Raw genomic sequence first — 24,962 nt, forward strand, 5'->3', positions numbered from 1 at the left:
AACCAGTTTCTCTGCATCAGGTGTTCCTTCGCTCAGAGAGCCACGTCTAACCACCGTCTAACCACCACCGTCTAACCACCGTCTAACCACCACCGTCTAACCACCACCGTCTAACCACCATCTAACCACCACCGTCTAACCACCATCTAACCACCACCGTCTAACCACCATCTAACCGTCACCGTCTAACCACCACCGTCTAACCACCACTGTCTAACCACCACCGTCTAACCACCACCGTCTAACCACCATCTAACCACCACCGTCTAACCACCACTGTCTAACCACCGTCTAACCACCACCGTCTAACCACCATCTAACCGTCACCGTCTAACCACCACCGTCTAACCACCATCTAACCACCACCGTCTAACCACCACCGTCTAACCACCACCGTCTAACCGCCACCGTCTAACCACCACCGTCTAACCACCGTCTAACCGCCACCGTCTAACCACCGTCTAACCACCACCGTCTAACCACCGTCTAACCACCACCGTCTAACCACCATCTAACCACCACCGTCTAACCACCGTCTAACCGTCACCGTCTAACCACCACCGTCTAACCGCCACCGTCTAACCACCACCGTCTAACCACCATCTAACCACCGTCTAACCACCACCATCTAACCGTCACCGTCTAACCACCACCGTCTAACCACCACCGTCTAACCACCATCTAACCACCATCTAACCACCACCGTCTAACCACCATCTAACCGTCACCGTCTAACCACCACCGTCTAACCACCGTCTAACCACCACCGTCTAACCACCATCTAACCACCACCGTCTAACCACCGTCTAACCACCACCGTCTAACCGTCACCGTCTAACCACCACCGTCTAACCACCACCGTCTAACCACCACCGTCTAACCACCGTCTAACCACCACCGTCTAACCACCGTCTAACCACCACCGTCTAACCACTGTCTAACCACCACCGTCTAACCACCGTCTAACCGTCACCGTCTAACCACCACCGTCTAACCACCGTCTAACCGTCACCGTCTAACCACCACCGTCTAACCACCGTCTAACCACCACCGTCTAACCACCGTCTAACCACCACCGTCTAACCACCACCGTCTAACCGTCACCGTAACCACCGTCGTCTTGGAGTGAAGTAGCATGTTTGAAGTCCGTGTCACGTTGCTATGGTGACCAGGGTGTCATTGTGATGACGGTGTGGAAGCTGAGGGTGTTCTCAGATCCCTACAGCTCTCAGACTCTGCTCTGATGTGGTCTGCCTCTATTGTTTTCAGTGAAAGCCTCGTTGATGAAAATCAACACTTGGTATCAAGCCTCGGTCACATGACTGGGCTTGGCTGGGCTTGGGGAGTCAGGTGACTGATCAGCAGCAAGCACTAGCTCCCTCTCCCTCCCTCCCTCTCTCCCTCCCTCCCTCCCTCCTCCTCTCTCCCTCCCCCTCTCCCTCCCTTCCTCTCTCTCTCCCCCTCCCTCCCTCCCTCCCCCCCTTCCTCTCTCCCTCCCCCTCTTCCTCTCTCCCTCCCCCTCTTCCTCTCTCCCTCCCCCTCTTCCTCTCTCCCTCCCTCCCTCCCCCTTGGTACCCCTAGGCAGATAGGTAAATTGTTGTTGCACCAGTCAAAGGATAGGGGAGGAGACAATAGAAGAAACAGGAGATTCTTATATAGTTGGGTATTTATCTGACAATCACCTTAAATATTTCCATCAGTCTGGCTTCAAACGCTGGGAGGATGTATGATGATTCACAGAGGAGGCTGGGAGGGTTGGTCAACGTAGGGTTAGGGTTAGGGTTAGGGTTTGGGTTATGGTTAAGGTTAGGGTTAGGGTTAGGGTTATGGTTAGGGTTAGGGTTAGTTAATATGCCATGTAGCTGACACTTTTTATCCAAAGCGGCAGACATTTACAGTATATATATCTATGGTCCCAGCAAGAATTGAACCCACAACCTGTGGTGGAATTCTAAGTTAAAATACTTATAAATAAAATGCCAAGGACTAGAGCAGGTTTATTCAGAGACTTTTATTCAGAGTAACAAAAGCTGAGGTGGTTCTGAAGCATCTCCCTTCTTTCTCTCAGTCCACCATGTTTATACACTTCAAATGTAGGGTCCCTCCCCCATATGCAAATCATTCACACTTCCTGGCTGCTCGCCACCAATATCATTCACCTGGTTCCTCTACCTCGTCAGGTTCTGGTTCCTGTACCTCGTCAGGTTCTGGTTCCTGTACCTCGTCAGGTTCTGGTTCCTCTACCTCGTCAGGGCCTGGTTTCCCCTCCCATTTCTAAAGATAGTTCTCGGGTTGCTACAATATTGGTGGTGAGCTCATCGTAATTATCAAAAAGAATATGACATCATCTTTGGTCCTGATTAGTACTGTTCCTGTTAAGATATTTCTAGTGTTTGGTAATCCTGGATCTGCTCCTTTCATGGACCGACTTCTAGACACTTCCTGATACCACTCCCTCCATAAATCATCACTCCCTCCATCCATCAACCTGTTTTCTTATGGAACATTTAGAATTGTTTTTCATAACTCACGTTTGGCCTCTCTGTCCTGTCCTCTGTGGAAGATTCTGTCTTTATTTGCTATAGAACTTGACTAAACCGAAGCCTTGTTAGCGCCATGCTCTCCCAGCTGAGCCCCAGAGGAGTGAGTCTGAGCCTGAGTCTGAGTCTGAGCCTGGCTGCCCTCCTCTGTGAAGCGCTGCCCTCTGAGTCTGTAGTAGCTCCCCTTCAGGCCCATCAGCTCCTGGTGGCTGCCCCGCTCCTGCACCTGCCCCTGGGCAAGAACCACGATCTGCCCCGCTGCCTCGATCGTCCTCAGCCTGTGAGCTATCACCAGCAGGGTCTGGGAGGGGCAGTTAGACAGGGCATCCTGGATCTGAGAAAGAGAGGGGCAGTTAGACAGAGAGAGGGGCAGTTAGACAGAGAGTGGGGCAGTTGGCCAGGGTAGAGGGCTGTACCATGTCCAATGTCAATACTACATAGTTGGTGTCAGTGTCTGGTCTCCACGGTGATGTGTGTCCATACAGGAATGAGGGAAGAGGCTGTACCATGTGCTCACTCTCGTTGGTTGGGGTTAGGGTTAGGGGTCAGGGTAAGGTCAGGGTTAAGGTCAGGGTCAGGGTTAAGGTTAGGGTCAGGGTTAAGGTCAGGGCCAGGGTTAAGGTTAGGGTTAAGGTCAGGGTTAGGGTTAAGGTCAGGGCCAGGGTTAGGGTTACGGTCAGGGTTAGGGTTAAGGTCAGGGCCAGGGTTAGGGTTACGGTCAGGGCCAGGGTTAGGGTTAAGGTCAGGGCTGCGGTCAGGGTTAGGGTTATGGTCAGGGCCAGGGTTAGGGTTAAGGTCAGGGTTACCAGGTGCTCGCTCTCAGTGTCCAGGGCGCTGGTGACCTCGTCCAGGATGAGGACCTGAGGCTCTCTGACCAGCGCTCTGGCGATGGCGATACGCTGCTTCTGACCACAGGACAGCTGGCCTCCACACTCTCCCACATCTACACACACACACACACACACACACACACACACACACACACACACACACACACACACACACACACACACACACACACACACACACACACACACACACACACACACACACACACACACACACACACAGTAAAACGTGGATCCCTCTCCAGGGATAAGGCCACGCCCCTGCCAGTCTAGTTTCACGCCCGCCATTTTGAATTGTACTTTATATCAAAATGGAGGCTGACCTTCTCTGACCACCAGCATACCAGTGTGTTGCCATAGCAACAGCTGGTGTACCAGTGTGTTGCCATAGTGACCACCAGCGTACCAGTGTGTTGCCATAGTGACAGTCGGTGTACCTGTGTCGTAGCCTTCCTCCAGTTGGCTGATGAAGCTGTGGGCGTTGGCCTTGCGGGCCGCTTCCTGTATCCTGTCCAATGAGCAGCCAGCCAGGCCGTAGGAGATGTTGTCTCTGATGGAGCCAGAGAACAGGACAGGGTCCTGGGACACCATGGCAACCTGCCACACACACACACACACACACACACACACCACCATGGACACCTGTTAGGATACACACCACCACCGTGGGGGGGCGGGGTTCAACTGTTATATTACCTACTCTGCTGTGTGTGTGTGTGTGTGTGTGTGTGTGTGTGTGTGTGTGTGTGTGTGTGTGTGTGATATGACCTTTTGGTGTAGGTAGTGGTGGTCGTAGCTGTGCAGTGGCTCTCCGTCCAATAGGATGTCTCCCTCCTGTGGCCGGTAGAAGCTCTGCAGCAGGCTGACGCAGGTGGTCTTCCCCCCGCCTGAGGGTCCCACCAGCGCCGTCAGCTGACCCGGCTGCAGCTCTAGAGACACGCCCTGCATCCAGCACACACACGCACACGCACACACACACACACACACACACACACACACACACACACACAGTGCAGTGCAGTGCAGTGCTGCTATTAGTACATATGTTCCAGCATTTATAAAGAAAATATATTATAATTTCTACAGCTTTCTAAGCAATTTTAATGTAATGACTTATTAATGAACATGACTTATTAATGTGTATAAAGTGTTTCTAAAGTCTTTATGAAGTGTTTATAAAGCTACTTATAACACCATATTCATCCAGAGGTCATCCCCGGACCACTGTGTTACCTGCAGGACCGGGTGGTCTGCGCGGGTCGGGTAGGAGAAGGTCAGGTTGTTGAAGAGGACGTGTCCAGTCAGCTGCTCTGGTCTCAGGGTTCCCTGGGTGCTGACCTGAGGCGCTCGGTCCAGGAACTCAAACACCTTACCGGCCGCGCCCACAGAGTTCAGCATGTCACCAAAGATGTAAATCAACGTCTGAGAGGGTTAAAGGTCAGGTTTACTAGTCAATACTGTCAATAGTGTCGAAATCATTCAATAGATTTTCAAACTTTATTAAAAAAAAAAAAAATCTCCTCAGCAGCTCCTGTTGTGTTTCCTTCGGTGGTTGTGGTTGTGGTTGTGGTTGTGGTTGTGGTTGTGGTGGTTGTTGTGGTGGTTGTTGTGGTGGTTGTTGTGGTTGTGGTTGTGGTTGTGGTTGTGGTTGCTGTTGTTACTGTGTTGCGTTGTTGAGGACTCTACGGCTGGATTCTGTCTTTATGACAAATAAACTTTGATTTGATGACGGCTAAACTACTACATACATGTCAGTAAGAGTTACTAAGATAAGACTCTGGAAAATAAATATCTTGTTCCATAGTTGCTGCGGTAACGACTCTTCTGGTTTAACTGGCCTTGTAGGCAGTAGCTCAGACACAGAGGCTTACACACACACACACACACACACACACACACACACACACACACACACACGTATTGGTATGGAGGGTGTGTGGTACCCTGATGTTGTCTCCCAGGTCAGACTGGTACAGGATGAAGGAGACCAGGTTCCCAACAGTCATCTGTCCTCCCTGGATGAACAGCCTGCCATAGTACAGCATGGCCACCTGCATGCCCAGAGCTGTCAGCTGCACACGCACACACACACACACACACACACAGACAAAGACACACACACACACACGCATGCGCACACGCACACGCACACACACACGCGCACACACACACACAGACAAAGACACACACACACACACGCACACACAAACACACACACAAACACACAGACAAAGACACACACACACACACACACACACACACACATCAAAGACCACAGAAACGACAGGTAGTAGATTTCCAGATGTGTACACAGTGTTATCATCTATGTGGGCGATGCTGCCAGAGTTCTGCCTGACCCTGACCCTCACCCTGACCCTCACCTTCACCCTCACCCTGACCCTGACCCTCCAGACCAGCAGGTAGACCCTCACCCTGACCCTCCAGACCAGCAGGTAGACCCTCACCCTGACCCTCCAGACCAGCAGGTAGACCTCACCCTGACCCTCACCCTGACCCTCCAGACCAGCAGGTAGACCCTCACCCTGACCCTCCAGACCAGCAGGTAGACCCTCACCCTGACCCTGACCCTCACCCTCACCCTGACCCTCCAGACAGCAGGTAGACCCTGACCCTCACCCTCCAGACCAGCAGGTAGACCCTGACCCTGACCCTCCAGACCAGCAGGTAGACCCTGACCCTGACCCTCACCCTGACCCTGACACTGACCCTCCAGACCAGCAGGTAGACCCTGACCCTGACCCTAACCCTCACCCTGACCCTCCAGACCAGCAGGTAGACCCTGACCCTGACCCTCACCCTGACCCTCCAGACCAGCAGGTAGACCCTGACCCTCACCCTGACCCTCCAGACCAGCAGGTAGACCCTGACCCTCACCCTCACCCTCCAGACCAGCAGGTAGACCCTGACCCTGACCCTCCAGACCAGCAGGTAGACCCTGACCCTCACCCTGACCCTCCAGACCAGCAGGTAGACCCTGACCCTGTGTACCAGCAGGCAGACCCTGACCCTGACCCTCCAGACCAGCAGGTAGACCCTGACCCTCCAGACCAGCAGGTAGACCCTGACCCTCCAGACCAGCAGGTAATCCCTGACCCTCCAGACCAGCAGGTAGACCCTGACCCTCCAGACCAGCAGGTAATCCCTGACCCTCCAGACCAGCAGGTAGACCCTGACCCTCTAGACCAGCAGGTAATCCCTGACCCTCCAGACCAGCAGGTAGACCCTGACCCTGACCCTAACCCTCACCCTGACCCTCTAGACCAGCAGGTAGACCCTGACCCTGTGTACCAGCAGGTAGACCCTGACCCTGACCCTCCAGACCAGCAGGTAGACCCTGACCCTCACCCTGACCCTCCAGACCAGCAGGTAGACCCTGACCCTCACCCTGACCCTCCAGACCAGCAGGTAGACCCTGACCCTGACCCTCCAGACCAGCAGGTAGACCCTGACCCTCACCCTGACCCTCCAGACCAGCAGGTAGACCCTGACCCTGTGTACCAGCAGGCAGACCCTGACCCTGACCCTCCAGACCAGCAGGTAGACCCTGACCCTCCAGACCAGCAGGTAGACCCTGACCCTCCAGACCAGCAGGTAATCCCTGACCCTCCAGACCAGCAGGTAGACCCTGACCCTCCAGACCAGCAGGTAATCCCTGACCCTCCAGACCAGCAGGTAGACCCTGACCCTCTAGACCAGCAGGTAATCCCTGACCCTCCAGACCAGCAGGTAGACCCTGACCCTGACCCTAACCCTCACCCTGACCCTCCAGACCAGCAGGTAGACCCTGACCCTGTGTACCAGCAGGTAGACCCTGACCCTGACCCTCCAGACCAGCAGGTAGACCCTGACCCTCCAGACCAGCAGGTAGACCCTGACCCTCCAGACCAGCAGGTAATCCCTGACCCTCCAGACCAGCAGGTAGACCCTGACCCTCCAGACCAGCAGGTAATCCCTGACCCTCCAGACCAGCAGGTAGACCCTGACCCTCTAGACCAGCAGGTAATCCCTGACCCTCCAGACCAGCAGGTAGACCCTGACCCTGACCCTAACCCTCACCCTGACCCTCCAGACCAGCAGGTAGACCCTGACCCTGTGTACCAGCAGGTAGACCCTGACCCTGACCCTCCAGACCAGCAGGTAGACCCTGACCCTCCAGACCAGCAGGTAATCCCTGACCCTCCAGACCAGCAGGTAGACCCTGACCCTCTAGACCAGCAGGTAATCCCTGACCCTCCAGACCAGCAGGTAGACCCTGACCCTGACCCTGACCCTCACCCTGACCCTCCAGACCAGCAGGTAGACCCTGACCCTGTGTACCAGCAGGCAGACCCTGACCCTGACCCTCCAGACCAGCAGGTAATCCCTGACCCTCCAGACCAGCAGGTAGACCCTGACCCTCCAGACCAGCAGGTAATCCCTGACCCTCCAGACCAGCAGGTAATCCCTGACCTTCCAGACCAGCAGGTAGACCCTGACCCTCCAGACCAGCAGGTAATCCCTGACCCTCCAGACCAGCAGGCAGACCCTGACCCTCCAGACCAGCAGGCAGACCCTGACCCTCCATACTCACCCTGCGTACCAGCAGGTACACAGCCCTGATGATGTCCCTCCTGGTCTTCAGGCGGTGGGTGTGGCCCAGCCTCTCCTTGTAGCGCCCGGCCTCCACCTGCTCTGTCCTGAAGCTCCGCACCGTCCTCACGGCCGCCACGGCCTCGCCCGCTGCATCGTTGGCCCGGGCGACAGAGTCCTGCACCGCCTTAGACAGCCGCTAAATATAAACAACATGAACGCCTTAGACAAGACAAAGACAGGAAGTAGAGGGCATGTCAGCAGGGCATGGGCCAGATTCCAACCCATGCCAACATGGGCATACGAGTGCACCGTAGGCCGTGATGCTGGACCACCCCAGGCCGTGGTGCTGGACCACTGGACCACCCCAGGCCTTCTAAAAGGGTTCTTCATCTCCGTAGCGGAACCCTTTGAAGAACCCTGTTGGGTTTAATGTAGAACCTTCTGTGAAAAGAGTGTAGTAGTGCCTGGTAGTGGTAGTCAGGTGTTCAGTACCTGGTAGTGGTAGTCAGGTGTTCAGTACCTGGTAGTGGTAGTCAGGTGTTCAGTACCTGGTAGTCAGGTGTTCAGTACCTGGTAGTCAGGTGTTCAGTACCTGGTAGTGGTAGTCAGGTGTTCAGTACCTGGTAGTCAGGTGTTCAGTACCTGGTAGTGGTTGTCGTAGGTGTTCAGTACCTGGTAGTGGTAGTCAGGTGTTCTGTACCTGGTAGTCAGGTGTTCTGTACCTGGTAGTGGTTGTCGTAGGTGTTCTGCAGCAGGCCGGTGAGGGGCGTCTCCAGCAGCATGAGCAGCGTGAGCTTCCAGGAGAGGCCGACCATGAGCCACAGCACCCCGGCCGTCCTGATGGCGGTTCTCAGCAGCACGTTGACGTTCAGGGCCACCGCCCGGCTCATCAGAGTGGTGTCATTGGACAGTCTGGACGTGATGTCACCTACAGGGTGGAGGGGGAGGGGGAGGGGAGGGGGGATGGGGAGGGGGGATGGGGAGGGGGGGGATGTTAGAACAGCGTGGCGCTGGATTGTATGGATTGACACGTTTATTCAGGTCAAAATGCACAAAACACACCTGCTAAAACACTGAATTCACTGAGGAACATCATAACTCTGTGACTTTCACCTTAGTTTCCGTTTTTAACAACGATGTGATGTCACCTGCGGGGTGGGGTTGGGGGTACTCTAGTTGTCTATGATGTTGAGTGGTGTTTGGGAGCAGGTGGTGTTGTCTATTATGTTGAGTGGTGTTTGGGAGCAGGTGGTGTCGTCTATGATGTTCAGTGGTGTTTGGGAGCAGGTGGTGTTGTCTATGATGTTGAGTGGTGTTTGGGAGCAGGTGGTGTTGTCTCTGATGTTGAGTGGTGTTTGGGAGCAGGTGGTGTTGTCTATGGTGTTGAGTGGTGTTTGGGAGCAGGTGGTGTCTACCTGTCTTGGTGGTGTCAAAGAAGCCAATCTCCTGCTTTACCAGCGCCCCGAACAGCCTGGCCTTGACCCTGCAGGTGAAGCTGCTGATGGCACACATGAAGAGGCCTCCCCGGCAGCCTGCTCCCAACGAGCTGAACACACACCATGAACACACACACACACACACACACACACCATGAACACACACACCATAAACACACACACCGTGAACACACACACCATGAACACACACACCATGAACACACACACAGCATGAACACACACACAGCATGAACACACACACAGCATGAACACACACACAGCATTAACACACACCATGAACATACACACACCATGAACATACACACACCATGAATACACACACCATGAACACACACACCATGAACACACACACACCATGAACACACACACACCATGAACACACACACACCATGAACACACACACCATGAACACACACACCATGAACACACACACCATGAACACACACACACACCATGAACACACACACCATTAACACACACACCATTAACACACACACACTACAGTCAAGGTAACATCAAAGAAAATAAGATATCTTAGTAACTGTATTCATCTGTATTCATTCCTAAATACATCCACAAGAAAAACACACCACAGGACCCACACACACACTAAAAACACACCACAGGACCCACACACACTAAAAACACACCACAGGACCCACACACACTAAAAACACACCACAGGACACACACACACTAAAAACACACCACAGGACACACACACTAAAAATACACCACAGGACACACACACACTAAAAACACACCACAGGACCCACACACACGCACTAAAAACACACCACAGGACCCACACACACGCACTAAAAACACACCACAGGACCCACACACACACTAAAAACACACCACAGGACCCACACACACACTAAAAACACACCACAGGACCCACACACACTAAAAACACACCACAGGACACACACACACTAAAAACACACCACAGGACACACACACACTAAAAATACACCACAGGACCCACACACACTAAAAACACACCACAGGACACACACACACTAAAAATACACCACAGGACACACACACACTAAAAACACACCACAGGACACACAAATCATCAATGAATATAAAGAACTGAAACACTCAGTTTAGATCTGCTGAAACACTCAGTTTAGATCTGCTGAAACGCTCAGTTTAGATCTGCTGAAACGCTCAGTTTTGCTCCTCCAGGTAAAATAAATGATAAATCCTAAGTCTGCCGTTTGTCTGTGGAGGCTGACAGCTGACATATTCTCAGTGATGTCAAGCTTCTTACAGTCAATGACAACTTTACACTGCAGTGAGGAACACACCCAGCAACAAGGAACAGCTTGGACACCCAACAACAAGGAACAGCTTGGACACCCGGCAACAAGGAACAGCTTGGACACCCGGCAACAAGGAACAGCTTGGACACCCAACAACAAGGAACAGCTTGGACACCCAGCAACAAGGAACAGCTTGGACACCCGGCAACAAGGAACAGCTTGGACACCCGGCAACAAGGAACAGCTTGGACACCCAACAACAAGGAACAGCTTGGACACCCGTCAACAAGGAACAGCTTGGACACCCAACAACAAGGAACAGCTTGGACACCCGGCAACAAGGAACAGCTTGGACACCCAACAACAAGGAACAGCTTGGACACCCAACAACAAGGAACAGCTTGGACACCCAGCAACAAGGAACAGCTTGGACACCCAACAACAAGGAACAGCTTGGACACCCAACAACAAGGAACAGCTTGGACACCCAGCAACAAGGAACAGCTTGGACACCCAACAACAAGGAACAGCTTGGACACCCAACAACAAGGAACAGCTTGGACACCCAACAACAAGGAACAGCTTGGATACCCAGAGCTCTACAACAACAATAATAATAATAATAATAATAATAATAATAATAATAATAATAATAAACTTTATTTATATAGCACCGTTTAAAAACAGTGTTACAAAGTACTATACAAATAGATAAGACAGATATGCAACACATGAATACGAATAAGGGCTTCAGCATCAGTTAAAGACACGTCTAGAAACAGGAGTTTAGAACAGTGACCTTCCCAGAGAGAACAGTCCCATGAAGACGATGGCAGACAGGAAGTGGTTCCACTGGTACTGGGCACCGAGGATGTCAATCACCTTCCCAGTGTAGAATGGGATGAACATCTCACCTGAACACACACACACAGTTATCATCATCATCATCATCATCATCATTTATCATCTTCTTCATCATCATCACGATACAAGGCTATGGCGCATACTCACACAGGACAGCCAGTGACAGAAAGACAAACGCCCCGAGTAGGAGGAGGTAGTCCGGTTTGTAGAAGCGGAGGACTCTCATGAACAGCACTCGCGCTTTCTGCTTCTTCTCTGTCTTCTCTGTCCCGTTACCGTCGGGGAAGGAGGTCTCCCAGAACGCGGCTGACGCGGCGGTTACCGCGCCACACAGGAGCCACAGCCCTGGACCTCCCAACGCGCACCTCTCTGCTGCACCTCCGTACAACAATACGCGGCCGGTTTCATACACCGGAAAAACGAGACAATGTACCGCTATCACGCGCCTGAACACCGACTTCACGGAGCCTTCTGTGAGGAGCGACATACCGAACAGCACGAGCCACCGGATCACCGCACCGGCCCAGAGTCGCACTGAGATTCCCGCGGCGACGGATCTGTTCAACCCGGGCGCGCAACATGTGATTATATCAACGAACGCGGCAGCAAAAGCGAACGCACACGTTTTAAGATCCATTTTAAACGAAGCGGGACGTGTAGAACCGTTGAGGTACAGAAAGACAGAATCCGCAGAACCGCTTTTCTCAGCATCCAGTTTGAGACGCGAGTTCCTTTCAGTTTCGCAGCCAGCCGCGCAGGAGGGGAACTCCGCCGCAGCTTTCTCTTGTACTTTGAAACATTATTGGACAGATTAAAGCCCCAGTCTGAAATTTCAATTCAAGAAATGTCTAAATTCAAGCTTTGTTTGGTACTTTGAGGAGTGGGACTCACTCCTCTCAGTTTGTAATACATGTCATCTTAACTCCCTGTCCCCGGCTGTGGTGTAGAAACGACGTGACTGTGGAACATGTTCATATTGTTTGTTTACAAATGATCAAATGACAATAAAACACATGAAGATAAATCTCGCATGTCTGTGCTTTTCGTTCTGGGTGAATCAATAATGTGACCTCGGTTGACCCCGCAGACGTCATCCGAGGTCGAGCAGCAGAACCTGCCGGCTCCGTGTCTGCCTGGTAACTGATGAGTCACCAGCCAACATAAATCCCATTGGCTGATGACTGATATTTCTCTGAAGGTTCAGCAGAGGCAGAAACACAGACGCAGGACGGCCTCACCAACAATACTATCACTACTCAACAAGACGTTTATATCAACAGTGTTGTTGAGTTGTTGTGAATAACATTTAGAATAATACAGAGCCAAAAGAATGAAATAGAAAATAAAGGTTATGGACTTGGGTTAAGGTTAGGGTTAACCCTAATAATAAACGTTATTCTTGGGTTAGGGTTAGGGTTAACCCTAATAATAAAGGTTATTCTTGGGTTAGGGTTAGGGTTAACCCTAATAATAAAGGTTATTCTTGGGTTAGGGTTAGGGTTAGGGTTAGGGTAGACCGTCGCTGTTGTCCTTCTACAAACAGGACAGATGTGAGACATGAAACTAACTAAAGTCAGGGGTGTAAAACCTGATCACAGTAAACATGGTGTTGAATGACCCAGGCCTGGAACATTCAAACATCCCTGTCTCCTAAACTGCCCCCAACACGCAACAGCCTTTGATGTGTGTGTATTGTGGTTCGAGTCAACGCTAACTCGGGAGTAGCGCCCCCAGCAGGAGGGAGCAGCACCTACAGCAGCTGTGCTGGGCCCACACCACGTGATTTCACAGAAGTGGCCTCCTGAACGGGAAATGAAGATGGCGGCTCTTCAAACAAACACACACACAGGCTGCCCTCTAGTGGAGGAAAGACCACAACGACACTCTGAATTCATATTTCAATATTTTATCAACGTGAAAAAAATAATGACCAGAAAACGTTGTATGTGAGGGGAGGTGTGGTAGTAGTCACATAGTCTTCTCTGTAGCCTTCAAGGGAACTAGTTCAAGGTCGGTTGGTATATTCGTAGTACGAGGACAATAATATCCAACCGCAAGAGGCCACAATGTAAATTCTAACGTCCTTCAGCATGAAAAGGTTGACTGTATTTTGTAATAATTGTGTTGTTTTTTAGGGATAAAGATGAAAGAGATCAACAAAGTTGACGACTCCTCAAACTACCGGCAAGAAGACAAACACGTGACCTCAGGATCCGGTTATTTCTCCTCCAATCCGTGTCGAGGAGGAGGCGAGGGGCGGGGATTGGATCTGGATGCTTCGCTCTCATTGGTCACAGCTGTGCTCGTGGCTCGGAATAGCGAATGACGTTGCAGCGCGGCAAAATCCGTAGCTCTCGTGCGTGCGGAAGTAGCTGAGCAGGACAAACAACAACGACGACGTCTCTGTTTCAGTGTCAGTAGTGTGTTTCAGTGTCAGTAGTGTGTTTCAGTGTCAGTAGTGTGTTTCAGTGTTAGTAGTGTGTTTCAGTGTCAGTAGAGTGTGTTTCAGTGTCAGTAGAGTGTGTTTCAGTGTCAGTAGAGTGTGTTTCAGTGTCAGTAGTGTGTTTCAGTGTCAGTAGAGTGTGTTTCAGTGTCAGTAGTGTGTTTCAGTGTCAGTAGTGTGTTTCAGTGTCCTGCTGAGTCACGTTGCTGGTTGAACGGATCAGAATTCACCGTCGCCATGGATACTGAGGTGGACATCATTGAGTTCAGGGTCCCGACTGAAGCGACTAAAACGCTGTTCGTCTGGGACATTCAGCCCACGTTCTCACCAGCTTTCATTTACGTGAGTTTCACTGGGAGGCGTGGCGTCGTGGTGATTGGGTTGCAGTCGTGTGTCTGGAACAGTTGGAGGTTTGTCAGGCTACGTTCAGCTCAAAGTGGAAACCCGCGATAGGAACGTTGTGTGTGGTGTGTTGTATGTGGTGTGGTGTGGTGTGGTGTGGTGTGTTGTGTGTTGTGTGTGTTGTGTGTGTTGTGTTGTGTCTAAGCAGACCTCTGACATGGACAAATGTCAGAAATAAGTCTTTCACAAGGTCATTTAGTTTGTCTCAATAGTTTCATGATAAACAAGTTATTTGTTGTTTATCTGTCTGAGTTCCTCTAGGCTGTGGAAGCGTGCCGGGCTGACGGGGGTGGCGGGGCTGACGGGGGTGGCGGGGCTGACGGGGGTGGCGGGGCTGACGGGGGTAGCGGGGCTGACGGGCTGACAGGGGTGGCGGGTGACGGGTGGCGGCTGTAGGAAGGCTCTCCGGTGGCCCTCAGTCACAGGAACGACGCACTGCTCCTGTCTCCAGACATCCACACCACAGTCACCACACCACAGTCACCACACCACACCACAGTCACCACAGCACAGTCACCACACCACACCACAGTCACCACACCACAGTCACCACACCACAGTCAACACACCACACCACAGTCACCACACCACACCACACCACAGTCACCACACCACAGTCACCACACCACAGTCACCACAGCACAGTCACCACACCACACCACAGTCACCACACCACACCACACCACAGTCACCACAGCACAGTCACCACAGCACAGTCACCACAGCACAGTCACCACACCACAGTCACCACACCACAGTCACCACACCACAGTCAACACACCACACCACAGTCAACACACGATAGGAAACGGTATCCTATTGGATTTGATCCTATAGCGTCATCATACAGCATTTACCACTGAGGCCACTTGAGAGAGTGATCCTAACGTGGGGAACTGGCCATGTTTGGACTGGTTTAACGGTAGTCCAGGGTGGCTGTGTGATCAGCTCAGGGTGGCTGTGTGATCAGCTCAGGGTGGCTGTGTGATCAGCTCAGGGTCGGCAGCTCACTGTGTGTGAAGGAGCTGCAGCTCCATCAATGTCAGAGTGTGTACGGTGTGTGTACGGTGTCAGAGTGTGTACGGTGTCAGAGTGTCTACGTTTTTATCTGTAGACATTTGAAATGAAAGCTTAGTTTTAGTTCCGTTATCCTGCATTATCTGCATAGCTTGGCGTTGAGAGAGCTAGCTAGCATATCCATGCTGTTTCCAAGTTCCAACAGTTTCTTAAAGGCATTTCGAAATTAAACAAACGTCCACAGTACTGTAAACTGTCACCTTTTTAAGGGAGAATATCTCCAGTTGTTATTTGTCATAAATCAATTTGGTTTTTAGCAAGGGTGTGTGACTGAGATATCCATGTTTCAAATGTCAGTGGTAGTTTGTCATGGATACTTGAAGCAGGTCCCCGTTCCAGAACTTCTCAGTTCACAAAAACGGTTCTGATAAGATTCTGGTTGGAGGAACAAAATCCTGCAAAACCGATAGCATTCAATAGGATTACTTTTGATTTCCAATAAGAAAACCCTCCCAACATTATTCTGATAGAGCTGATGCAACAACATCTCATAGGATTGATAGACTCCTAAAGGATCCAAGGTTTGCTTTTGATTATTTCCAATAGGAAAAACATATTCCAATAGGATTTCGATCAAGGTCACACAAAATCCTACAGGAAAGGAAATATTCTATTGGGAAACATGACTAGGGACTGTAAAATGGACATCAGATTGTAATCAGATTACAATCTGACTAGTCCTACACTACACTACACTAACCTACACTAACCTACACTTACAATCTGACTAGTCTTACGAACCTTTTCCTCTCATTGAACTTGTGTCATCTGTCATCTGTCCTCTCTACTGTCATCTGTCATCTGTCATCTGTCCTCTCTACTGTCATCTGTCATCTGTCCTCTCTACTGTCATCTGTCATCTGTCATCTGTCCTCTCTACTGTCATCTGTCATCTGTCATCTGTCCTCTGTCCTCTGTCCTCTGTCCTCTCTACTGTCATCTGTCATCTGTCATCTGTCCTCTGTCATCTGTCCTCTGTCCTCTCTACTGTCATCTGTCATCTGTCCTCTCTACTGTCATCTGTCATCTGTCCTCTCTACTGTCATCTGTCATCTGTCATCTGTCCTCTCTCCTCTCTACTGTCTACTGTCATCTGTCATCTGTCCTCTGTCCTCTCTCCTCTCTACTGTCTACTGTCATCTGTCATCTCTACTGTCATCTGTCATCTGTCATCTCTACTGTCCTCTGTCCTCTCTACTGTCATCTGTCATCTGTCATCTCTACTGTCCTCTGTCATCTCTACTGTCATCTGTCATCTCTACTGTCATCTGTCCTCTCTGCTGTCTACTGTCATCTGTCATCTGTCCTCTCTACTGTCATCTGTCCTCTGTCTGCTGTCTGCTGTCCCATTCTGACATTCTGCCTCATGTGTTCTACAGGAGTCCATTTGGACCGAGTTCTCAGAGTTCGGGCCTCTGTACCTGCTGAAGCTGTTCCCCAACGCGGCTGTGACCAAGCCCGGGTTCTACGCTCTGGTCAAGTTCTTCTCTGCTGCTCAGGCCTCCCGGGCCCAGAGGGCCATGCACGGACGAGGCCTGTTCCAGCACACCCCCCTAAACGTAAGGTAGTGGTACGACCCAGAGTACAGCACACCCCCCTGAATGTAAGGAAGTACCACCTACCTCCTAGCCCCTACCTCCTAGTCCCTACCTCCTAACCCCTACCTCCTAGTCACTACCTCCGAACCCCAACCTCCTAGCCCCAACCTCCTAGTCCCTACCTCCTAGTCCCTACCTCCTAGTCCCTACCTCCTAGTCCCTACCTCCTAGCCCCTACCTCCTAACCCCTACCTCCTAGTCCCTACCTCCTAGTCCCTACCTCCTAGCCCCTACCTCCTAACCCCTACCTCCTAACCCCTACCTCCTAACCCCTACCTCCTAGTCACTACCTCCGAACCCCAACCTCCGAACCCCAACCTCCTAGTCCCTACCTCCTAACCCCTACCTCCTAGTCCCTACCTCCTAGTCCCTACCTCCTAGCCCCTACCTCTTAGCCCCTACCCTCTACCCCCTATCTCCTTGTCCCTACCTCCTAGTCGCTACCTCCTAGCCCCAACCTCCTAGCCCCTACCTCCTAGCCCCTACCTCCTAACCCCTACCTCCTACCCCCTACCTCCTAGCCCCTACCTCCTAGCCCCTACCTCCTACCCCCTACCTCCTAGCCCCTACCTCCTAGCCCCTACCTCCTACCCCCTATCTCCTAGCCCCTACCTCCTAGCCCCTACCTCCTACCCCCTACCTCCTAGCCCCTACCTCCTAGCCCCTACCTCCTACCCCCTATCTCCTTGTCCCTACCTCCGAACCCCAACCTCCTAGCCCCTACCTCCTAGCCCCTACCTCCTACCCCCTACCTCCTAGCCCCTACCTCCTAGCCCCTACCTCCTAGCCCCTACCTCCTTGTCCCTACCTCCTTGTCCCTACCTCCTAGCCCCTACCTCCTTGTCCCTAGCTATGTGGTAAGAACTCTGGGTGAGAGCTAGGGACCAGCCTCCCCTGGAACCAAGTATTAAACTCATGTAGAGTTAAACAAATTCCACAAATAATCATGATATACTGTGTGTATATATATACACACAGTATATCATGATTATTTATGATTATATATGTATATATATACACTGTATATTACTGTTATATTATGTCAGTCCTGTAAACTCCTAGATATTGTTGAGATGTAAAACATCAAACAGGGACTGCAACAAAACCCAACCACCAGTCCCCAATATTCACCAGTAGGTGGCAGTATGGCACCACTGTATAATGATGACCCGCTGAACAGCAGTCAGAGGTTGTCCCTCATATTCACCAGGAGGTAGGGGCTAGGAGGTAGGGGCTAGGAGGTAGGGACTAGGAGGTAGGGGCTAGGAGGTAGGGACTAGGGGGTAGGGGCTAGGAGGTAGGGGCTAGGAGGTAGGGGTTAGGAGGTAGGGGCTAGGAGGTAGGGACTAGGAGGTAGGGACTAGGAGGTAGGGGCTAGGAGGTAGGGGTTAGGAGGTAGGGACTAGGAGGTAGGGGCTAGGAGGTAGGGGTTAGGAGGTAGGGACTAGGAGGTAGGGACTAGGAGGTAGGGGCTAGGAGGTAGGGGCTAGGAGGTAGGGGTTAGGGGTTAGGAGGTAGGGACTAGGAGGTAGGGGCTAGGAGGTAGGGGCTAGGAGGTAAGGGGTAGGGGCTAGGAGGTAGGGGCTAGGAGGTAAGGGGTAGGGGCTAGGAGGTAAGGGGTAGGGGCTAGGAGGTAGGGGCTAGGAGGTAGGGGCTAAGAGGTAGGGGCTAGGAGGTAGGGGGTAGAGGCTAGGAGGTGGAGGTTAGGAGGTAGGGGTTAGGAGGTAGGGGCTAAGAGGTAGGGGCTAGGAGGTAGGGGGTAGGAGGTAGGGGCTAAGAGGTAGGGGCTAGGAGGTAGGGGGTAGAGGCTAGGAGGTGGAGGTTAGGAGGTAGGGGTTAGGAGGTAGAGGTAGGGGTTAGGAGGTAGAGGTAGTGGGTAGGAGGTAGGGACTAGGAGGTAGGGGCTAGGAGGCAGGGACTAGGAGGCAGGGACTAGGGGGTAGGACGTAGGGGGTAGGACGTAGGAGGTAGGGTGTAATTCCCTGGGTGTCTGACAGGTGAAGCAGAGCAGCAGAGGGCCGGCCGCCCCCTCCTACCTGTCCCCCTGCAGACCTCTGAGCCACAGCAGCTGTCAGGACCTGGCCAACCACTACCTGGGCTTCAACGGCTGGTCCACACACATCCTCACTGTCAGTACACACACACACACACACACAAACACACACACCACACCACACCACACCACACACACATCCTCACTGTCAGTACACACACACACTCACACACACACACACACACACACACACACACACCCTCACTTCTTTATCTGTCCACCGGTTACAACAAAATTGTGTGTGTGTGTGTGTGTGTGTGTGTGTGTCCTTCCAGCTGAAGGACCTGTCCAGCAGTGAAGCCCCAGGGCCAGAGGGGTGGTCCAGGCAGACGGACCCCCAGGAGAGCAGCCTGAAGTACGGCTGTCTGGTGGAGGTCACCTTCCCCCACCACGGGCTCAGCTGCAGGGGGGTGGGGGTGGCAGAGGAGGCCTTTCAAAGCACCGGTCAGACTCCACTCACACCACACACACCACTCACACCACACACACCACACACACACAACACATGCACACACACACACACAACACACACACCACACACACACACCACAAACACACCACATATACACACACACACACACACACCGCACGCACACCACACACCACACACCACACACACACACACACACACACACACACACACACACACACACACACACACACATGCGCACACAAACAACACAGTGGGAGACGAGAAAGACTTGGATCTAACGTGTGTGTGTGTGTGTGTGTGTGTATGTGTGTATATGTGTATGGTGTGTGTGTGTGTATATGTGTGTGTGTGGGGGGGGGGGTCCAGAGGTGGTCCTACCTCAGAGAAGGAAGCTGCAGCGCTGGGCCAGAGACAAGGCTGTGGTGGACGCCATGGAGAAGGTCCTGCTGCTGGTCCTAGGTCAGTCACACACACACACACCCTCGCACACACACACACACACACACACACACACACACACACACACACACCTGTCTGTCTGAGGTGACCTGTCTGTCTATCTGTCTGTCTGTCTGTCTCAGGCAGTGGGAGGGTGATGGTGGAGCTCAGGGTGGAGAGAGACCAGGTTCTACCTGAGGAGGATCTGGAGGGAGTCATCCAGGTAACACACTCAACCAATCATACACAACCAATCACACACAACCAATCACACTCCTTAACCAATCACACACAACCAATCACACTCCTCAACCAATCACACTCCTCAACCAATCACACTCCTCAACCAATCACACTCCTCAACCAATCACACTCCTTAACCAATCACACACAACCAATCACACTCCTCAACCAATCACACTCCTCAACCAATCACACTCCTCAACCAATCACACTCCTCAACCAATCACACTCCTCAACCAATCACAGTCCTCAACCAATCACAGTCCTCAACCAATCACACTCCTCAACCAATCACACTCCTCAACCAATCACACTCCTCAACCAATCACACCCTCCCTTCTGGTACAACATGTGCTCCAGTGACATGTCCTCTTCAGGTGAATGACGTCCCATGGAGTCAGTTTGATCCTGAGGGAGCGGAGGAGGAGGAGGAGGTACCATGTGACCTGACCGTCTAACCCTAACCTCACCTGTCTACCTGCTCACCTGTCTACCTGCTCACCTGTCTGTCCACCTGAGGCGTGTTCAGGAGTATAGAAGAAGAGGATGAGGAGGTCACCCCCTGACGTTCCATTGTTCTATTGTTCTATTGTTCTATTGTTCTGTTGTTCTGTTGTTCTGTTATTTTGTAGAACGAGTAGAAGAGTTGTTACCTTGTGTGTTGTTTGCTACGACTGTGGAGGTTCTGTTTGGTTCTAACTTTACAGGAGCCGGGCGGAAGTCTGGCCGAAGTCTGGCCGAAGTCTGGCCGAAGTCTGGCCGAAGTCTGGCCGAAGTCTTTGAATTGAAATTCAGTTCAAAGTTCCAAACAACAACATCCTCCCTAATAATAATTATTATTATTATTATAATTATTTTATATTATATTATTATTATTATATTATATATTATATAATAATTATTTATTCGTTTGTTACATACATTGTTACTATAATGATTATTATTATATAACCCCTGAAATGGGCTTGTAGTGTTGCCCCAGCTGTGGCGTTCCTGCAGGGCGCCGTCTGGACAGGAAGTCACTCCTGTAGACTCTGGATTTTAGAAAGTGCTTTTCGGGACCAAGACTGTGTTTGTATAATAAAGATTTATTTGAAAGGATCTCATTCCCTGATTTCTACTGATTAAACGTCCTCATTAGACATCAGAATGCTTGGGGAGCAGCTGTGTGTGTGTGTGTGTGTGTGTGTGTGTGTGTGTGTGTGTGTGTGTGTGAGCAGACCAATCAGAGGGAGTTTCTTCTCTCCTTTCCGTTTGTCTCTGTTTGCTTCTCCCCTTGTTTTCGTTTTCTGATCGGCCACATGGGGCACGGTTACCATGGTTACCCACACATGCTCAGTCTGGCCCTGGCAGAGTCAGAGTCAGGCCAGACACTTCATCCCCACTACCCCCCTGTACTAACCCTGACCCTAACCCTAGAGACCTCTTCACCCCCACTACCCCCCTGTACTAACCCTGACCCTAACCCTAGAGACCTCTTCACCCCCACTACCCCCCTGTACTAACCCTGACCCTAACCCTAGAGACCTCTTCACCCCCACTACCCCCCTGTACTAACCCTAACCCTAACCCCCCTGTACTAACCCTAACCCTAGAGACCTCTTCACCCCCACTACCCCCCTGTACTAACCCTAACCCTAGAGACCTCTTCACCCCCACTACCCCCCTGTACTAACCCTAACCCTAGAGTCCTCTTCATCCCCACTACCCCCCTGTACTAACCCTAACCCTAACCCTAGAGACCTCTTCATCCCCACTACCCCCCTGTACTAACCCTAACCCTAACCCTAGAGACCTCTTCATCCCCACTACCCTGAACAGTTTCGTGACTGTAAATTAAAAAAAGTAGCATAGATTTGTTTTTCTTATGATGACTGATGGATTAACTTACTTTAGACACATGTACTTTGGATAAAGGCGTCTGCTAAATGACTAAAATGTAAAAATGTAAATGTACACCATCACAACACACCAAATCTGTTATTAAAACACACCGTATAGATTTTCAGTGCAGATGTTTATTTGCAAAACATTTAATGAAGATTTTTCAAATGGACAGAAATATTTTTTTGGAATAAATAGAAAAAAGATATAGATAGATAAATAAATAAATTAATAAATACATAAATAGATAGATATCGAACATTCGTCAACATTCTCATAAAAATATGAGAAAATACAAAATACAAAATGGCTGTCATGACTCTGGAAGGTGACCAGTGTTGGTTCTATGTCCTGGTCCAGGGGAGGTTCTGGTGTTGGTTCTATGTCCTGGTCCAGAGGAGGTTCTGGTGTTGGTTCTATGTCCTGGTCCAGAGGAGGTTCTGGTGTTGGTTCTATGTCCTGGTCCAGACAAGGCTGTCAGAGTTGTGCTGCAGGATGAACTGGAGGGTGAGCAGCAGCTCCTTCCTCACCACCTCCCAGGAACAGTAACTATAGTTCTGGAAAGAGAGACAGAGAGAGAGAGAGAGTCAGACAGGGTTCTCTATCATCATCTATCAGCAGTATTAAAACTATGTGTGTATGTATGTTTTCAGTTCGAGCTTACCTTCTCTTTTAAAACAGTCGCGATGTTTTGGAAGTATGTCTTCAGCGCATGCGCTCTAACGGAGTCGTCAGTCCCGTGCGCTCCGCTCCTCATCTGAAACAGTCACGAGACCCATATTTGACACATTTGAATTACACATCCTTCCATACATACATAGTTGACGAATACAACAATACACACATTAAAAGTTATTTAAACAGAATAAAGCCTTCTGACGTTTCTCCATGGTGGTCCTCCTCAGTGAGAACCGGACCGGACCGCTCGCAGATGAGACGGCTCGGACGGGACTGGCGGTGCCAGAATTACATCCCATGACTGGGAACTCACACATCTGCTCTCTTCGACCTGCCGGTAGACGATGTTCTGGAAGTCGTCGAGCTTCTGCTGGTCCCACTCGGTCGGCAGGTGTTCGGCTCCCAGCAGAGAGTCGATGCTGCTCAGACTCTCATAGACCACCTTCCCGACGTCCCGCTGGAGCAGAGAGGACGCAAGCATTCAATCCAACACGCAGCAATATGAATAATAATAATAATAATAATAATAATAATAATAATAATAGTAATCTCGTAATAAAACTTTACTGTCCCTTGACTCTGACATATACCTTCTCATATGAATAATAATCTCCCAAACCACATCAACAGCACGCTCTCCTCCTTCAAACTCATCTTTTTAAACTTGATTTTAATCTTTAACTATTTTTATTGTTGTTTTTACTGACTGTGCTTTTGTTTCCTTTTTATTTATCTATCTATTCTTGTTCTCTCCGTGGAATGTAATGTCTTTAATACTGTCCTGAGACTCAGACATATACCTTTTTAATAATAATAATAATAATAATAATAATAATAATAATAATAATAATAATAATAACAATAATAATAACAATAACAACAATAATAATAAAAACCATAATAAAAATCTATAATAATGATGCATTTATTTTGTATAGAGCTTTTCTCAGTACTAAAATAGATTACATTCCACGGAGAGAACAAGAATAGATAGATAAATAAAAAGGAAACAAAAGCACAGTCAGTAAAAACAACGAATACAAATAGTTAAAGATTAAAATCAAGTTTAAAAGATGGGTTTTGAAGGATGGTTTAAAAATGTAATAATAACACTTACCTGCGGCGCGGCAGAGGAGGCGAAAGACGCGGCTGGGAACGCGATGACGACATTATCCTGCAGGCACCGCGCGGGGAAGTTTCCCCCCTGAAAGAACAGAATCAGTTTCTCAACACGAACATGACTGGAGTCAAAGTTTCCTGTTGTTGATGTAGTTGTTGGGGTATTTGGGGTTGTTGTTGGGGTATTTGGGGTTGGGGTTGTTGGGGGTCAGTCCCAGGCCAGCAGACTGACCATGTCTCTGAGGAGGCGGTGGCTGCGCTGCACGAGGTGCCCTTGGAGGTGACAGGGTGCGGGCGCGGGCGCGGGCGCGGCGCCAACCTGCGCGAGGAAGAGGAGGAAGGCGCTCGTCCAAACGGCGGTACCGTGAAAGCCCATGGTCGGTTATCTGGAGACAAGATCTACAGCAGAGAGGCGTGGTTGGAAGGTTCAATAAAATCGAGGATTCATTCATTTAAGCCTCAAGCAACGATCCAGTGGATTGGCGTATTGACTCACCTGTTCGGAGTGTGTAGACAACAGTGTCGGATCTTCTCCTGAGGTGACTGTGTCTCCTGCTCCCATCGCTGCGGGTTAAATAGGCAGGATTCATGGATGTACAAAAAGTGAAAGGGGGGATATGTGAGATAAAAATGAATGAATTTTGGAAATTTTGGCCAAGTTCAAACCGCAAGGCAGGATTTCCGTTTTTCACATCCCCCCGAGTTCCCCCTCCTGTGGAATAGTAACGGAAGACGGGACGAGGCCTGCATGTCGCAGGTGGTATGAATGAAGAAGCTTCATGGCTGTGTGTGTGTGTGTGTGTGTGTGTGTGTGTGTGTGTGTGTGTGTGTGTGTGTGTGTGAGTGAGAGAGAGAGAGTGAGTGAGTGAGTGAGTGAGTGAGTGTGTGTGTGTGTGTGTGTGTGTGTGTGTGTGTGTGTGTGTGTGTGTGTGCGTGAGTGCGTGCGTGCGTGCGTGCGTGGTTTACGATAACTTTGGTAACCAGAATATAATGACATTATGTGGACAGATAAATCACA

The 24,962-nt window shown here is 50.7% G+C and overlaps 3 protein-coding genes across 5 annotated transcripts; 1 reads left to right on the plus strand and 2 right to left on the minus strand.

Annotated features, from left to right (window-relative positions):
* Positions 1-1,994: 1,994 nt before the first annotated feature.
* On the minus strand, positions 1,995-12,611 carry tap2a (transporter associated with antigen processing, subunit type a). The gene is made up of 11 exons (XM_083677772.1): positions 11,724-12,611; positions 11,512-11,626; positions 9,397-9,527; positions 8,704-8,909; positions 7,980-8,177; positions 5,332-5,460; positions 4,622-4,810; positions 4,157-4,330; positions 3,826-3,985; positions 3,347-3,483; positions 1,995-2,874 (listed from the first exon to the last, which is right to left on the minus strand). Exons 1-11 carry the CDS (start codon positions 12,211-12,213, stop codon positions 2,593-2,595), a joined length of 2,211 nt encoding a protein of 736 aa, XP_083533898.1. The 5' UTR covers positions 12,214-12,611; the 3' UTR covers positions 1,995-2,592.
* A 1,171-nt stretch (positions 12,612-13,782) lies between these two features.
* rdm1 (RAD52 motif containing 1) lies at positions 13,783-21,328 on the plus strand. 3 transcript variants are annotated; one of them, XM_083677937.1, is made up of 8 exons: positions 13,969-13,989; positions 14,206-14,361; positions 16,878-17,057; positions 19,094-19,225; positions 19,425-19,593; positions 19,949-20,041; positions 20,164-20,243; positions 20,641-21,328. In XM_083677937.1, exons 2-8 carry the CDS (start codon positions 14,257-14,259, stop codon positions 20,719-20,721), a joined length of 840 nt encoding a protein of 279 aa, XP_083534063.1. In that variant the 5' UTR covers positions 13,969-13,989; positions 14,206-14,256; the 3' UTR covers positions 20,722-21,328. The 3 variants fall into 3 exon arrangements, with proteins under 3 accessions (XP_083534061.1, XP_083534063.1, XP_083534062.1); XM_083677936.1 differs by lacking the exon at positions 13,969-13,989 and adding an exon at positions 13,994-14,015 and having other exon boundaries at positions 14,052-14,361; XM_083677935.1 differs by having other exon boundaries at positions 13,783-14,361.
* Positions 21,329-22,599: 1,271 nt separating this feature from the next.
* Positions 22,600-24,320, minus strand: LOC310809931 (interferon tau-3-like; the record flags this gene model as incomplete). Its single annotated transcript, XM_083677452.1, has 5 exons — positions 22,600-22,704; positions 22,812-22,904; positions 23,139-23,282; positions 23,943-24,029; positions 24,177-24,320. 5 exons carry the CDS (start codon positions 24,318-24,320, stop codon positions 22,600-22,602), a joined length of 573 nt encoding a protein of 190 aa, XP_083533578.1.
* Positions 24,321-24,962: the final 642 nt, after the last annotated feature.

The sequence above is a fragment of the Argentina silus genome, assembly GCF_951799395.1.
Source record: "Argentina silus genome assembly, chromosome: 9".
NCBI classification, from domain to species: Eukaryota; Metazoa; Chordata; class Actinopteri; order Argentiniformes; family Argentinidae; genus Argentina; species Argentina silus.